The 17772-nt window shown below is 41.4% G+C and overlaps 1 protein-coding gene across 12 annotated transcripts in view; it reads right to left on the bottom strand.

Moving 5' to 3' along the window:
- szt2 (SZT2 subunit of KICSTOR complex) overlaps nt 1–17772 on the bottom strand; it is a 116358-nt gene that overhangs the window by 23082 nt on the left and 75504 nt on the right. For 11 of the 12 annotated variants that reach the window (XM_076874491.1, XM_076874489.1, XM_076874487.1 and 8 more), the window contains 7 exons: nt 16324–16445; nt 15681–15866; nt 9757–10012; nt 9604–9683; nt 8562–8687; nt 5886–6088; nt 681–777 (listed from right to left, as the gene is read on the bottom strand). In XM_076874491.1, coding sequence (XP_076730606.1) covers nt 681–777; nt 5886–6088; nt 8562–8687; nt 9604–9683; nt 9757–10012; nt 15681–15866; nt 16324–16445 — 1070 coding nt within the window. Of the gene's footprint in view, nt 1–680; nt 778–1608; nt 1777–5885; nt 6089–8561; nt 8688–9603; nt 9684–9756; nt 10013–15680; nt 15867–16323; nt 16446–17772 lie in introns of those variants that run through there. The other variant, XM_076874490.1, reaches the window with a different exon arrangement.

Consider the following 17772-nt stretch of genomic DNA (forward strand, 5'->3'; position numbering starts at 1 on the left):
GTAAACAGGTTTATATTTGCCCAATAAGACGTTACTGTGTCTGATTATGTGCAGCTGCTGGTGCCTAAACAGTGTGATTATTTACAATAAATACACACAATGAAAGGACAACATTTAAACCTGCGTCACATTTTGTTTCCTACTTTAAATCAGGCTGATGTTCCGTTAAATCGAGGAGAGCGTCCATATTTGCCAGGTGCTGAAGTTGTGCCACAGAGGAACTTTTTACACGCCATAACTCATTAAAGTTAGCAGCAATGAAAAGGTTACCACTGCCTGAGTACAAACAAAACAGCTTCTAGACCCCCTGAAGCAGCGCTGCAGTCTTTTTCCATTGTTGCATCATTACACACATGTTTACACCGTCTTTGGGAACTCGCATCTGTTTTTTAAAAATACAGAAAGATCTAAAACTGTCAACTTCTCAGCGTGCATGAGTACATGAGTCTTCCTCGAGTTTGCCTCACCACAGCTCAAACCATGGCTGTGGCAGCTCTTCAGTCAAATCTGATAAAAAAAAGTTTAAATCAGATGTAGAGGAAATACCCGTCTCTGGAGATGCTGGAGACTTTAGTTTTACTGACACATTAGAAATTCACTGGACCCGTTTTCCCACAGCACAGTCTGACTTTATCCCCAAGTTTTGTGAATAAAAGAGCATTTTCAAGGTGAACACTAACCTTAGGGCTGTCCTCGCTCTTCTGCTTCACATAAGAAAAAGACATCCTGCCTTCTGATGACATAGAGTTCAACATGGCAGCACGAGCGCGGGCGATGCTGCAGGACAGGGGGTGGGGGTGGAGTGGGGGACAGGGGTCAGTAAAGATCTGCTTAAACTATAAAAAACCCAACAAAGGCTCATAGAGAGCCAGCAGCAAATATCCAAGCAGGAAGACAATTCAGTGCGAGTCACACACAGACTGAGAAAGTGACAGCAGGCAGGACGCTCAGGCTTCCTGCCTCAGTGGATGGAGGTCAAAGGTCAGAGGAGAATCAAAACATATGCGATTAGATGACTAATAGACAAGTATGACACACGACAGTGCGAGAGAAGACTGGAGGTTAATGATTCCTGATTGTCTTACATTTTACACACTAAAGGGAGAGAAAAAAAACACCCGTTTACTAATTAAACAGTTTATGAAACTTGTTTATTCTTATCTAATAAACATAAATATGGACTTACACATGAAAGCCTTTATTTTAACTGCTGCCATTAGACATGCCCCAGTTTAGATGCAATCACTCACACGACACTTAAACATGTGCCCAACCCTGGACATTACATTTCTTTCATTACCATTTAATACTCGTACAGCTGCTTTTGTTCCATATTTCTTCATATTCTCTTATATATTTTCTATATTGTGTATTTTGTTGTACAGTTATTTTATTTTTAACTTTAATTTTTATATTTTACTTTATTCTTTCCTAGTTAAATTTACCCTTTATTTTCATATTTATTTCCTATCCTATTCATAGTCGTTTATTTTAGGTCACGAGCAGTTGTTGTGGGGGATTCAGAGATTCTTTTATTGCTACCATATAATCTGCCTTATGAAGAATGTATTAATAACATGTTTCACAGTATCATTTATCAGTAATATTTCCTGCAGGGTTTATATTGCATTGAATATGTCTGTCATCACATTGACCTTTCTATTTTTACAGGTTGAGTTCATTTTATACACAATGCATAAATGTGCTTGGTTAGAGTTGATGTTCCATTCTAGAAGGTTTTAAGCTTCACTGGTGAGAGTGTCCAGATGATACATGCTGAGGGGAGATGAGAACATAGCAGGTTAATTGCATGCACGCTTACGATACACATATTAATCTAGTAGCAGGTTTGAGTGAAAGCCTAAGTGTCTTCTGCTTCAGTTTGAGACTGGCTGCTAAAGTACTCTACTTAGTGATTAATGAGGAGGGTCCATTATTAGCTCTCAGAAAAGCTAAGACCTGAAGTTATTACCTTAAAAGGCAAGTAATGTAGAAAGGAGAAGTTATATGTCGGTGTAAGGTTATATGTACGTGATGAACCCTTGTCTGTACGAGTTGAACTTTTGCCCGTCTGTCACCATGTATTTTTGAACTGTATTGACGTAGGTGTGATATTTTGTCCTATAAAACCAGAACCCAGTGTATTCTTGTCAGAGCAAAACAATCCGTATGCTGACGGTTATGGAACGCCAGGACTGCCATAATGAATTAATTAAATACACCATTAAATAATTAATTAAATGTGGCAATAATTAATTAAAATTGGAATTAATTAATTAAATATATAGTTATGACACATTTAATTAATTAATTATGTATTTCACATTTTAATTATTGACACATTTAATTAATTATTGACACATTTAATTAATTATTTATGTATTTCACATTTTAATTAATTGACACATTTAATTAATTAATTATGTATTTCACATTTTAATTATTGACACATTTAATTAATTATTGACACATTTAATTAATTAATTATGTATTTCACATTTTAATTATTGACACATTTAATTAATTATTGACACATTTAATTAATTATTTATGTATTTCACATTTTAATTAATTATTGACACATTTAATTAATTATTTATGTATTTCACATTTTAATTAATTATTGACACATTTCATTAATTATTGACACATGTAATTAATTATTTAATGATATATTTATTTATTTCATTTTGGCAGTCCTGACGCCTGGCTCTCGTCATGAAATAATTTTATCTGTCAGCCTCACCCATCAAACTCAGGGGGCGGGGTTAACGCTGATCGAGTCAAAACCATTGCTTTGGCCTGGTGGCCATTGTTTCTAGCACACAACAACCGGCATGTGGAAGCTAACAGAACTGAGCTTTGAAAAACCCTGTGTGTGTGTCACCAAATACCGTTTTAATATTTTTTTAGCCGAGAATGTAGTGGTTTAATCTTCATGTGTCTGGTCGGTTTGTCAAGATACAGCCTCTTTGCAAAAGTGTTTCGATGATTTCGGAGATGTCTGCCCAGTCTCACGGCAAAGCGTGGGATAGACCCGCTCGCCTCGCAAGCAATCCCACCGACAAAGCGCAGGCCCCGGTACACAGCTGTAGTAACCCCCGCTGACTTCTTTTACTGAGGTTATATTTATCGATGTTTTATTTCCTGATGTTCTTATGTGTCCTACGTGTTTCAGTCTGAATTATAACTAACATTAAAAACATGTTTAAGGAGGAGAGAGAGCAAATAAATCTGTTTAACATCTGATCTTTGGGTTTTTGTTCAGTAATCAGCGTCATCTGTGTATAAACGCATAAAAGAGATAACGTTGGTGTTTCCGTCATGTAGTAACTGCTGGCTTTAACTGTACAAAGGTTGTTCGACACTATGAAACACATACAGACTTCATGATGTTCGGCTAATATTTTTATTGTGAATATTAATCATGCTGACCTCGCTCTGTACACCACGCAGCGAGGTCAGCATATCCACGATATCCTCAGCTCCATGAGTTAACACAAAGTTTCCCAGCTGACTATCTAACTGCCAACTATTCCAGAGACGTGAAAATATACAGCATAAAGAAAAGTGTAAGAGACTCAGCAGCAGATTAGAATAACAGTTATACATTTAATAAATCACCAAATGAATCCAAGAAACGAGCAAACCTGTTCCGACAATTTGAGTTTGTATTCCCTCAGCTGCAGACTCGCTGCTGTTTAAATGTTTGAAAAGGAAGATTAGATATAAAAAACGTCAAACATAGACTCAGTCTGCCTTCACATTTGATATGAGGCCAGCACGTATAGTGGCCTCAGCAGGCTATTACTGAAATACACGTACTATATCATAAACTATGATATAAACAGGGAGGTCCTATTAACATGTTTAGTTTTAAAGGACACCTTCCTGCCTTTAGTCTCATTCATGAGCAGTATTAGTTTTCTTCTAACATCCAGAAGTCTGCACGATGTGTTTCATAGTTTGTAACAAGCCTTTGACAGGTAAACATAACATGACCGAAAAAGCAAAAAAAAAGAGAGAGAGAGTTGACATAAGAAGAGAAAATTCTCTCAATTATGGAGACAGACAAATGGTTCATTTATGTTTGATGTGTGTTTATTCCTCCCTAAATATCGTCGGTGAAGTTCGCCATGCACGTCAGATTTTCCTGCGCATTTTTATACCTCTGCCAACAGAGAGAGAGAAAAAAATCACATTCTAACAGACAGCTGGTGCTTAGAATACAGTTGAATAACTATTAAAAAACAGATGATATTTAGATGATAGTTCAGTCTAACACATGTGCCAGTGAACCATTAAACGTCTGTGAAACTATGCAGTTATGAAACGTAACTTTAACCTCAGCCAAACCGATTTGCTCAGTTGTAAATAAAACAGCGAAGTAAACGTGACCCGACAGACAGAACCTGAGTGAATGAAGTCCAGCGTTTAACCACTGAGAGCTAAAACTCAGCTGAGGTTTGAAAGCTGTGTGCTGGTGATTGGACATCAGCCGCTGATGAAGCTGTTCGTCTATAAAGTGCTCTGTAAGGAAACGAGCTCCAGCAGCTCTGCGCTCGGGGAAAATACTATATTTACTTATCTTGTGCAGAAAAATGCGCTGACATTGCGTTATATCGAGTACCGGCTGCCCAGTTAAACTGTGACTATCACCAGGTAACTAGGCGTGTTTCTTGAATTAGCAGCAGGTGTTAAACAGCTGACAGATGAGGAGGAGGATGCATGCAGGTAAACTGAGGGTCTGTTGAGCTGATCGCTGGTTTCGTGAGAAAAATGTCAGCTCGTTCTTTATGTTACAGAAGCACAGAGACACAAGACCAGGCGGAAAGAGACGATCGTTCGGTGAAAATGAGAATCTGCGAATGCAACATGTGGAACACGGAGAGTGGAATATGTAAACAAACCGGTTAATGTACCCCCTCGGTGCACTCTGCATGCTAACTGTTAGCAGAGCTAGTGAAATCTCTGAAAACATCTGAGCACTTTTGCAAGCATGTTCTATGTTGACAACCTGACCAGACATACGGCGCGACATTCGCGGCTAAAACACTGTTAAAAGTGTAGCATGGTGACAGAAAAACTACACCACCACCATTGCTGCCTGTGATTTGATCTGCATTCTGGGATAACTGGCTGCCCCAAGTCTACACAAGCAATCGATTTTCTAGGATCGACCTGTTTTGACTTACTTTGCACGGCAACCAATCAAATGTTAGAGAAGCTGCATGGGCAGCGTTAACCCCGCCCCCTGAGTTTGATGGGTGAGGCTGACAGATAAAATTATTTCATGACGAGAGCCAGGCGTCAGGACTGCCAAAATGAAATAAATAAATATATCATTAAATAATTAATTAAATGTGTCAATAATTAATTAAATGTGTCAATAATTAATTAAAATGTGAAATACATAAATAATTAATTAAATGTGTCAATAATTAATTAATTACATGTGTCATAACTATTTATTTAATTAATTAATTCCAATTTTAATTAATTATTGCCACATTTAATTAATTATTTAATGGTGTATTTAATTAATTCATTATGGCAGTCCTGGCGTTCCATAGACGGTTGGTTGTTCTCCTGTGATAATAAAACTCATCGTTTGATTGCACTTTTCCGGAGCCTCCATCGTTTGTTGTCTGGTCTAAAGCTGATCGATCTCGCAACATTGTCTAAGCACTTCACTGTGTATGTGACAAATACAATTTGAATTTAAATGGGGGCATTAAAGAGAAATCTCTGAGAACAAGCAGCCCGGATTCAACGTAAAGTTCTGATTAACACGTCTGAGCTCATGGAGGGGGACGCACAGGTGCTGAAAGGGTTGAGGGTACATTAGAAGGAAGCAACAGCTGAAAAGCACACATCCAACACACCTGCGAGCTGGAGACTGAGGCCGGACCTGCACCAAAATGAAGCCCATGCTCTGCAGGTATTGGACATACTGCTGAAGGAAGGTGCTGGAAATTTCAAGCAGCCAGGACTCTTCCTTCAGTCGGCCGGGCAGCATGTCAGCTGAGTCTGTGCTGTAGCTGCGGTCCCGACCTGATGCCGTGGAATCACTGGAGCGATGCCTTTTCTGACACACACAATTTCAGAAGAATTTATAGTACAGTGCACATGGCCTGAATACATATCAAAGAAATGAACCATGTTTGAATACAAAATTCTAAAAGATGACTGAAAATCACAACTTTCATTTTGAGCCTGATGAAACAAAGAAGCCATACGTCTGAGGCGTGGAAGAATAATCCAGATCAATGCACCACTAATGGAAAGAGCATTTGAACTTTGATGAAGGCCTGTTTAACTTGAAAAGAGCGACATGTGCAGAGTTAGAGCACACAGGCAGAAAGACAGGGGGCTGCTGTCAGCTCTGACAGGAAGCAGGAGCACCGGGGCTCACATGTGGAAATACACGTCACAAACTGATCCACATCCCAGAATCTGTCTGAAGCCTGTCGACCACAAAGTGCTCCATACATACAACATGTTCCTGTACTGAAAATGACCAAAGTGACTCCGATTGTGAGATTTTTCAGATGAAAGAAGCTGGAATCCTACAAAACTTCCTCCTGAGGTTTGAAAGGAACTTCCAGGGAATAAATTTACAACACTAACATAAAACATGCTGGAGTGCTGTGTAAATCAATACTCCTTTCACAACAGAACACAGAAAACATATCAAATGTTGAGACATTTTACTCTTTCATGAAAAACCATTTCTCGTTTTGCAGCTGAGCTCATGTTGAGGAAGTCAGGTGTCCACAGCCCCCTCCTCATCTGTCAGCATGACAACAACACGAGGCTGGTGGGGTAAACCAGCCGGAGGAGCATTTTGCAGCTAACTGGGTTCCTTTAATACAGGTGAGTAAGATGTAGAGAGGCACAGAAGGTGATCTTCAACTAAGCAAAGCTCATTTAAAATGAACTGAGGCAAAATGGAAAACTGTTTTGTGATCAGATGAAGCAAAATTTGAAATTCTTGTTCCTCTGGACTAACGAGGAGAGGGACCATCTGCTAGTTATCAGTTCAGAAGGTGCTGGAACTGGTGGCTTGCACTTCTGCAAAGGTACCGTCAATGCTGGAAAGCATATGCAGGTTTTAGAGCAACACACGCGCCCAAGCAAACACTTAGTATGCTGAACTGAAGTGTCTGCAGACCTTTCGTCAACTGAACACATTTGGTGGGTAATGAAACAGGATGTACAGCTCAGCAGCCTGAACGCCACATCGAACACTGCACAGATGATACTGTCGTTGTTAAAGACTTAAGCAAATCTAGTCACACACTTTGGGGCCAGACTGAGATACTTTAGGAAACATCAGGCTCTGAAATAAATTCCTCTAAAACCTTCATTGTGTTGTTAAATAACAATAAAAAGGCTTTAAATACTTACAATTAACTAACTTCATCAGTCACTATCTATTCCCTCTTTGACCATAATAGAAAAACTAGTCTTCTGGGAAGGGGTTGATATGTAAACTATATCACTTATTAGCAGACGAGTCCTCTGAGTCTTCTGTAAAAACACTGCAGAGGACTAACACGACGATATTCCCAGGAAGAGTGGAGGAAGGCATCCAAGGCTCATTCAAAAACACATTCAACGCATGTTTTAGGCTACTGCAAAAATAATTGGTTGACATGAAACTACGGAGCACCAGAGCAAAGAATAGCTTCATTTATGCTTTAATGTGGAAATAATTAGCAGTGTGTTCGAATAAATGCATTCTGGGAAGCAGTAGGAGTTTGCATTCAGGATCTCGTCTCAGTGAAAATATCTTCTGGCCCTTAAAGGTTTATATCCAACAAATGACTAACAGGACTAATATGAAAGCATGTTTTCTCCTCAGCTAAAGGGTTACCCGCTCACTCGTTTGGAGTATTTGAGGCCTTTTCATAGAAAGAACAAACTGGATCTCAGTGTTGGAAATACTTGATGATATGAATAGCCTTTTGTGATATGATGCTCTCAGATGTCTTATCTGTGCACAATAAATGGATTAAACGGAGAGTTGCCCATCCTCACTCAGCCCTTTTCTGGTCTTTACAGATGTATAATGCTGTGCGTAGGGAAAGTTAAAAAAAAGGGACCAAAATAAACAACAGCATTTGTTTCCAAAAGTCCAGCAACTGGTGTCCTCAGCTCCAAGTCTATTTATGGACTGTTGTTAAAAGAAGGGGCGATGCTACACTGTTTACACGTCGCCCTGCTCCAGTTTTGTAAACATTTTTCCTGCCGTTGAATTGAAAATGACTCTTCTGGACCAAAATGATCCATTTTCTCAGTCTAAATATTTGATGTGTTTTCTGTGTCGTCGTTAAAGCAAATCCTTTTGTAAAAGAACATCTCAAATCAAGCATGAATGTAAAACAGAGGATTCCTAACCTGGAGTCACTGCGTTTACCATGAAGTAAGAGAGGAACATTAAACACAGGATCAGAAATTGAAGACTGTATTTATATTCGGTCTTCATATGAATAAAATGTCTAAAGTGAAAAATGAATCTGCCAGTAACTTTGCCTTTAGTTGCATGGAAAACAAACCTTTTCTAGAGGCTGAATAATCTGTTCCTCTTGGATCTGCTTGCGGAAGACGGGGTCAAAGAGCAGAGGGGTGGCACAGTAGTGGACCAGTCGGGACGACTGCTTCAGAGTCTCCAAATCTGTCCCCTGCAGAGACAGCCAAGGTAACTCTTACTGAAATGGTAAAAGTATGAAACTGCAAGTGGGATGACATAAAAGACCACAGCAACATCAAAGATGACACCAGGCTGAACGTTTAGCAGCAGATCAGCATTCAAACTACAGCCAACAGGTAATTTAGCTTGTTTATTGCACTGGACATGGGTCCTGGCCCCGACAGACTCAGCTCAGGCTGCAGACCTCCTGCTGGATGTGCTTCAGTAAGAGCACCATGTGGGCGACTGCTGAAATATCAAATTTGTAAATTTAATGCCACCGTGTAACCTCTCGAGATGTCACGGTGTCAGATAGAAACCTTTTTAATTAGCTCGGATATTCCCCACTTTGAAACAAGGCGATGCAAAATGATTTCCCCGAGGAGTGAGCTGTAACTGAAGCCCCTCAAAGACATGAAGCAGTGAGACGCTGTTCCCCCGGGTTAGTCGAGTGCAATTAGCTCCATCTGAGATTATGCTGCTTGCACAGTGGAAGAATTTACTGGTCAAATACAATTTGCTGTTTATGTTTTAAATATCCATCATCATTATGAACTTAAAGGTGCATTTTGTGATTCCCCTTTATGAACGTTAACTAAAACTATCACCACCAGGGGGCAGGCTTTTCAGAAAGTATAACGACACGTGTGCTGCTTTTCTTTTAACTTTCTTTTGTTTTGCATTCCTCACACTCCACAGGCTCCATTATAAGAACAGCTGTCTTTAAGGCTACATTTACTTACGTTGACCCTGCTGAGCCGCTGCTTTCAGGAAGCGTGGGAATTCTTTCAATTGAGCAACTGGTTCAGGAGTTATGGGAATTACAGATGTTTAATAAAAACATTGCAGGTGCCTGTGTGACCCCAGCGACCGGCTCTAAAGGGTTAAACACTGTTGAAAATACTTACTGAAATGGGCATGTTGGACTGTGCTGACCTCTGCTGCCAGGTCACGAACAGGTTCTCTATCTTCATCTGCTTCTCTAATTCTGTAAGAATAAAAACAAAGCCATTAATTTTTCAAACTGACATCATGTTTAATGTACAGGTCAAACTATTCACCTCTCCGCTCAGCAGCTTTGATCTCCAACAGCTGGCTGCCATGTCGAGCCACCACATCTCCGTCCATCAAAGGCCGAATGGTGCAGACGTCCCTCAGAGCTTCATCAAAGGGAAGCAACTCTGAGGGAAAGTGGAGGGGAGCAAGACTTCGACCAGAGTTTCCCAGTCTGCCCTGCTCTTTACTGGGCAGAGGAGGGACTGCGCTACGCAGCAATGCATCAGGCTCCATGGAGGGACCGAGGAATGGGTTGGGATCCTGATCAAGATAGAGAATAAATCAAATACCTCGACAATTAATGACGCCATCACCTCACTTAGCAGCTAAATACCTCCTGAGTAACCTCAGGAAACCACTCTTATTACATAGTTGTCGAGTGAATCGCAGTTTCCTGTCTGGCCAAGCAGGCTTTCACCGGGCTACTGTTAGCAAATGCTAGCTTATATCTGAGCCAAGCACAGCACAGCAGCTTTTAAAGTCACCACTAAAACACTGTCTGAAGCCACAGGTTGGCGTTTCTGTATGAGAAGCTTGTGTTGGAGGGTTTGATGTTTGTGGTGGTGACTGCTGGGTGTCATCGCTCAGACAGTGCTGCTCACAGCAGAAGAGAAGTCTGGGCCCAAGTCCTTCACAAGAAGTCATTTCACAAGCAGCAAGAGGGAACTCAATAATCTGGAAAGGTCTTGTTTTTGTATGGTCCGTTAAAACTCATCTTAAAAGAGTTTAATACGTGAAATCTTAGTCTGTGTTCATCAGGTGATTAATTCTGCCTTAACCTGAGGATGCTCAAGCCTTGGACACCACAGACAGGAAGCACATTTGCATTCTTCTATCACATGACGCAGCGACGTGCTGCAGTCACCGCGCTGCATATTAGTTTTGTCTGTTCTTCTCTTTTTGCTGTTGACAGGAGCTTTTGGGTGAGTTTGCTCAGCGGAGCAGCTCAGGGCCCAGATGCCCCTCGTGTGGCAGTGCTGGCTGCACCATGCCCACAGGCTGGGGGGTCAAACCGTGCACTGGTGCTCCCTCTGCTTCTCATCAGGACCTTGACAGATGAAGTTCTGTTCAGGCAAATTTTCTGCTGCTCTGACTCTGCCTTCTGTCCGCACTCATTAGTAATGCCGTGATGAAGAGCGAGGCCATCGGAGGGAAAGGAAAAGTTTGCTTCTTTCTATTCTTTGCGCTTGTTTTGTTGTTGGCCACAGGGAGAAGACTGAAAGGGCATTTGGTGTCATTCTCGGCTGCAAAACGGGGTCTAATAAGTCCCTTCGTCCGTCTGTTTTGCTCACACTGTGCATGACATTTTGCTGGATTTTACTGAACTTTCATTCAAACTAAAACAGCATTACATGATTTATTTAAACAACACCATGGTCAGCTTGACATGGTGGGGAAGGGTGGCACTCTTTGCTCTCGGTATACTTCTCCATACTGGAAAAGTACTGTATGCTGATTATCCAACCAGTGATCTCCGATCTGAGCCAGAAGAGCCGAACAGTCACCAAAGACCTCGTCCCTTAGTGTGTTCTACAGACGCATCTACTCCAGGAGTTTTCCTCCAATCGAACGATCCCAAAATACTCGCTCCCCACTGTAGCTGGGCCTTTGGCTAGTCTGCGTGGACAGCGCTTTGGCTCAGATTAGGACTCTTCCTCACATCTACCACCACCAGCAGGGGGCCTGTTCACAGAGGTTTTTGTTTTACAGTTTACAGATGTCCCCTAAACGAAACAATTCAAAAGTTCTTGTTCTGAAAAGAAGACATGAAAAACATGGCTGTGCAACATGAGGTGGCAGCTTTTTAAATAATCACTCCTTCAATAATATGAGAGGGTTTCTGAATCCATTCGTCACAAGGTTAGACCAGCGGTCCCCAACCCCCGGGCCGTGGACCGGCACTGGTCGTTTGGTACCGGGCCGCGAGAGTTGAGGCTCGGGTTTTATTTTATGTTGCTGTATTTATCCGCCACACCTTAAAGGCCGGTCTGTGAAAATACCGTCTGACATTAAACCGGTTGGGGACCGCCGGATTAGACCATATTTAAATAAAAGTTTTTGACTGTGCCTCGTTTTTCATGTCTCTTCAAATCCTTTTTCATGTTTATACAGTAGTCTTGCACATCTGTGAGGTTCACATCTGTAAACAAACTAAACTTGATAAACTGCAGTGTCCTCACATCACTGTTTTCTCACTCACTATGTGTTAACAGACCTCTCTGCATTGAATCATATCTGTTATTAACCTCTGTCTCTCTTCCACAGCATGTCTTTATCCTGTCTTCCTTCTCTCACCCCAACCAATCACAGCAGATGGCCCCGCCCCTCCCTGAGCCTGGTTCTGTCTGAGGTTTCTTCCTGTTAAAAGGGAGTTTTTCCTTCCCACTGTCGCCAAAGTGCTGCTCATAGGGGGTCATATGATTGTTGGGTTTTTCTCTCTGTATCTATGAAGCGCCTTGAGGCGACTTATGTTGTGATTTGGCGCTATATAAATAAAATTGAATTGAATCACAGGTTACAAATCAATGTTCCATCTACGCCAATGCTGCACGATGCAAGCTAGTTTTAATCGATTTTTGAAAAGCTCTGTGGCTTGATGGCTTTATCATTTGCATGATGTCTCTTGTATTTTAGCAGCAGTCGCTGATGCCGTCACTCTGCTTTCTCTGCCTACATTTTTCCAGATGTTCCAACACAGAAGCCTTTTTAGTCGCCCAATTCTCAAGCCATCTGTAGTACACTATCACGTATGACACCCCCTTCATCTCACCAGGAAAAACGATTGTAAAATCAATCAGTAGCTGTAGAAGTGGAGCCTTCTTGCACTGCTGTCCTCAGAGCAGCGAAGCTGATGTGACAGCTGATGTGTGAGAGTGGGAGGGAAGATGGGATGTAAAAGATGCTTTGCAAACAGTTATTAAACAGGCGGCACAGCAGACTACAGAAACCTACAACCCAAAGCCCTCTGTGTGAGAGAGGATCATAAATAATCGAGGAGGATGAATGGAAACTGACAGAGGCTAAATTGCACTGAGGTGGTTAAGTCCTCCATTTTGGAAAACAAGGCCGCTGATGTGACAGGGTTATATTTCCAGGATATGATCCGGACAACATAAGAAGACAGCAGATAGAGAAGGGTAATAATCAAGGAGAATAAAAATGCTTAGTCGTGTGGCTGAAAAATCTTGTTTTGGTTTCTGCTGCCAACACCATCAACTGCATATTGATCCAAAACTCCATATTTAATAAAGGGTGTCCAGCAGTTTTTGCTGAGACACGCAAAACAGAAAACAAAGCTGAATCGAGCCACAGCGAGCTTTGATGAAGCTGCAAGTGGCATAAATATGGAAGAGGCTTCAGTGACAGTCTTTGCCTGCCAATATTTACACAGGATGTCAAGCGACTGAACTGAAAACAGTTTGCACACTGCAGCATCTCCCAAATATTGAATATTTTACACGAGATAAGTGTAGTAGGGGCGACTAGTAGCAGACCAAAGTTAAAAAACACCTCTTTTATCTAAAAAGCCAAACTTTACAGTGATCGTACAGAAAATGCTGCAGGAGGACAAACGGAGCAAAGCAGAAATGGTTCTGATGCAAAAGCAAGAAATGCTCATTTAAAAATGACACTCACACTCAGATAAATCCCAAACCTCTCGGGCTAATTACGTACATGCTAAGAGGTGGTTATAGTCCCACGGCTACAACTGTCATAGCCTGACATTAGCATTTTGTGTGCATGTTGCAAAAATGATAAACGATGCTTATTTACTGTAATAAGCCGCGACGATTTCAGCTTTTTGTAAGAGGAACCACAGAGATGCAGCCCTGCAGCTCTCTATACAACTATTGTATCATAGTACAAGATGAAAACACATTACTGTGACACATCGTCACTGAAACTCATAAATAGCACGAGGACCACTAACAGGCTGGATCAAGTAATGACATCACCATCCATGTGGGAGTCACACAAATTCGTCCTCGGGACACAACAGCTGCATGAAGTGTGCTCCGGGAGCTGCTGCCTCCTGTGACAGCGCGAGTGCAGATGCTAGCCTCCCAGGCTGATTCCACCTGAGCTAGCATCCTGTTCTCCTCACCAGCTCCCCACCAGATGCAGCAGAAACAGAAGGTGCAGCCGTGCTTTTTAGAGGCAAGTCTGAGGTCTAAGGGGGAGCCTGAAAATGCTGCCGAGGTTTTTCTGATGTCATTTTTTATATTGCTGTTATAAAAAGAAAGAAGGCTGTGATTATTCTCCCAGAACAATCATTGTGGCAGGACCACGTCTGACATGTTAAGCAGCGTTAATCGTCCTGCTTTTATATGAAAAACACCCCTGTGCAGATCATATTCCACAGTTGCACAATAACTGAGCGGCACAGCCTGTCATTGCAGAACTCAGTTAACACAGCGTGTCATTACAGGAAGCACGCGGTGACTGCCACAGTGCTGATGCCACATAACAACCTCTGCAGTGAGTTTGACACTGGTCATTTGCTGTCACCACATGTGAACACATGATGGCCGATCGTAGTCAGCTGCCTCCTTTCTTTCTCTAATGCAGGACAAGCACAGCACTGACTGTGAGAGCTGCTGGTGACTCAGCAGCTGCTGAAATACCATGAATAAAAAATACGCCCTGGGTTCCAAATCAAATACTCGAATACTACTTTCAGTCCATACTGCAGCTTCTCTCATAAAGTCAGTATTACTGGAGCTGGAACTGATTCCTCTGTCAGAGCACTGTACCTTCAACTTTGACTGCTTTGACTGCCTTGCATACATATATGAATATATATGTATGTGTGCATACATATATTCATATATGTATGTGTGCATACATATATTCATATATGTATGCACACATACATATATGAATATATGTATGTGTGCATACATATATATTCATATATGTATGTGTGCATACATATATATTCATATATGTATGCACACATACATATATGAATATATATGTATGCACACATACATAGAGATCAATGCATTTTTGATACAAATCTGTTGATATGCTTTTTGGCCATTAAGCACTGACTTCATTTGTGTGTGTATGTATGTATGTATGTATATACACACACACACACACACACACACACACACACACACACACAAATGACGTTAGAATAAAGTATGCGATATTGAACCCAAAAGAAAACTCCAGGGCTAAAAAATGAAGTCGGTGCTTAACGGCCAAAAAGCACATCAACAGATTTGTATCAAAAATGCGTTGATCTCTATTTTTAAGAATCGAAAGCTTTGACTGACAGGTGAGGGCAGACTAAGCTGCTAGACACCTGCTGGGGTAACTGGACCGTAAACGACATTTTGCTGGATTTTGTAGGAAGTGTGCAACTGTACAGTTTAACAGTTTGATGCTGCGCTCCAGTCATGCAGTGCAATCTACCCAGCAAAGCATGTTGGGGTGGCACAGACAACAACAGGACTGTTTGGGCACCTGTAAATATCAGAGGAGACTGAAGTATCCTCAGAGACGGACTTTGCTAACGTGTATGTAAACAAAACAGTCACCAAAAAGTATTTTACATTGTTTATACACAGAAAAAAACAATGTAGTAAGCTTTCATTTGTGGGTCTGACTGCCAAGTCTGATTACCTGATTACTTATAAGACGACAACTTGCTCATAACCTAAAACCTAAGACACAGTGAGGCTGTCCTGCTTTTAAAACGGGCATTCAGCAACCAGTTAAGGCCATCTTTGAGGTACAGTTTATGTACTAAATGGTGCTTCAGTGCTTAAACCCTCTGTGTGCTCTCTCTGACTCAGCTCTCACTGAGTACAGACATCACAAAACGTCCCTCACAAATAACTAACAATGAAGTGATCCCATGATGCTTTTCTTCCTGTACTGCTGTTGGCCTGCTTACAATACACCAGAGTGTTTTCACCTGCTTGGAGTCTATTTCATGGATGGGAGCATCGGAAAAGCAGTAGTGATGGAAGAGACCCATCTTCTGATTGAACAGGCAGTGGACGACGTGAGCCCTCGCATTCTGCCACTTCACCAGACGCACCAGCTCGCGATTCAGAGAGGCGCCCAGATCCACGGACCAGTTGTAGCTGTACAGCGTCACCTGAAGAACCAACGGTGAAGTATTACAATCATGTTTTAAAGAGCACACTTGTACTTAGAAACATAATCCCACAGCTTAATTATGAAGCACAATGAGGATATGTGTGCTACCTTTTTGAAAAGATATCAGAGAAATTTGCTTTACAGAGAAATGACAGCATTTGGCTTCAAAAACACGCTAATAAAGGTAAAAAACCCAGAGGATTAAAGATCTTTGGGCTAGTAACCTGGCTACCACGTAGGCTTATATGTCACACATTTTCATTATTGTGGGCAGCTTATACACATGCGCTGTCAGAGCACCATCTTTATTTGCTCAAGCACCCACTGACAAAAATACATCTAAGGACAAGTTCATGTATTTGAAAGCCATTACAAATAGGACCCTTTGGGATCTTGTTCTCTGCCCGGCCTGAGGGATATACAGAGTGTACAGAGGCCTCCGTATCCCAAATCACCTCTTTGTCCAGGATGCTGATAAAGAGGAACCTCTGGCGAGGAGCCATTCCCACCCCAGCCTGGCTCGGACCGACCGAATCGCTCTGCTCCAGAGCATCGAAGCGCTGGAAGCCTTTATGAGCTGGACAGAAAAGACAGAAAGTCAGTGCAACAGCAAAGCAATACGAGTCCAAGCTGCCCAGCAGGCTGTGCTATGTCCTTCAACAAAGAGTCCCAGCTGACTCTGATCACAATCTTTACTGAACTGTCAGATGAACATAACTGAGTTTTAAATACAAACGTACTGGGCAGCTGCTTCGCAGGTTTTTCACTTCCTGGGAGGTTTTGGGGTTTCTGAGGTTTGACTGACGAGAGCGAAAGCTTTACTGTGATGCTGCTTCTGAAATCACAGCGTTCGATGGACCACAAAAACAGTGTTGGCTTGATTATCAGGAGTGAAGAAACGTGGTTATTTTTTAAAACCGATGTAAACCTGTTTGCGAGCGGCGGTCGTGATATCCCCGCAGAAAGGAAGCAGAGAATGATGAAGTAATATCATTACCACAGAAAGGTCAAACAGCATTTCAGCTTCAAGATGATTTAAGGTGCGCTTAAACAAAACGTATTGGTGCTGCAGCTTTATAAAAGCTCATGAGTGCAGCCACACAGCTTGTACGCTATTCTCTCAATGTGTGCGTTTAATTCTCCTCATCAGTGTGAGACACAACGTCACGGGGCTGCTTTTACTTCACTTTGGTTTGTGGCAGGTTTAGTTATTTATTTGTTACCTCAAAGTATAAATTAGTAATATTCAGCCCCAAACTATGAAGCTATGGAGAAACTATTCAAGAAGAGAACTGCTAACATCATGAAGCCATGTAGTGTAATAAGAACCGGACATGGGTTCCAGTGCAGGGGACTAACTGCAGAAATAAGTCTGATTGTAAAGAAGTCAAAAGTAAAAATACATTTATTTTCTAAATTGTGATCGAGCTGTTAGCCAATGAGCATCGAGTATCCCGCGGCTTTCACAGTCGTAGCTCGAGGATGAACAAGAGGACGTCACATGAATAGATCCATGTTTTCTATACAGTCCACATTAAAAACTTTGCTATCACAGCATAACAATTAGTCTGATTAACTGATGTGTTTTAAAGTGGCGAGGCGACATAGTTAGCATTCGTGGTTATCGTTTTATGATGGCTCCGTTCTGTAGCTTTGTTACAGGGTGATCGATACAATTAAAAACACGACTGAAGTTAATGCAACTCCAGTCGTCTTTTATTTATAATGTAAAACAAATTTCATAAATCCAACTAAGTTTGAGACCCATTAAAAATGAATTTAAGACATTTTAATGCCTTAAATTCAGATCATGGATCTTAAAAAACTGCAGGTCTTAAAGAACCAGTAAAAGTTCAGTTTAACTGAAGAGGCGAACACACTAACATCTTTTTATCACACTGACT

This window comes from Maylandia zebra, linkage group LG15 (assembly GCF_041146795.1).
Source record: "Maylandia zebra isolate NMK-2024a linkage group LG15, Mzebra_GT3a, whole genome shotgun sequence".
Classification (NCBI taxonomy): domain Eukaryota; kingdom Metazoa; phylum Chordata; class Actinopteri; order Cichliformes; family Cichlidae; genus Maylandia; species Maylandia zebra.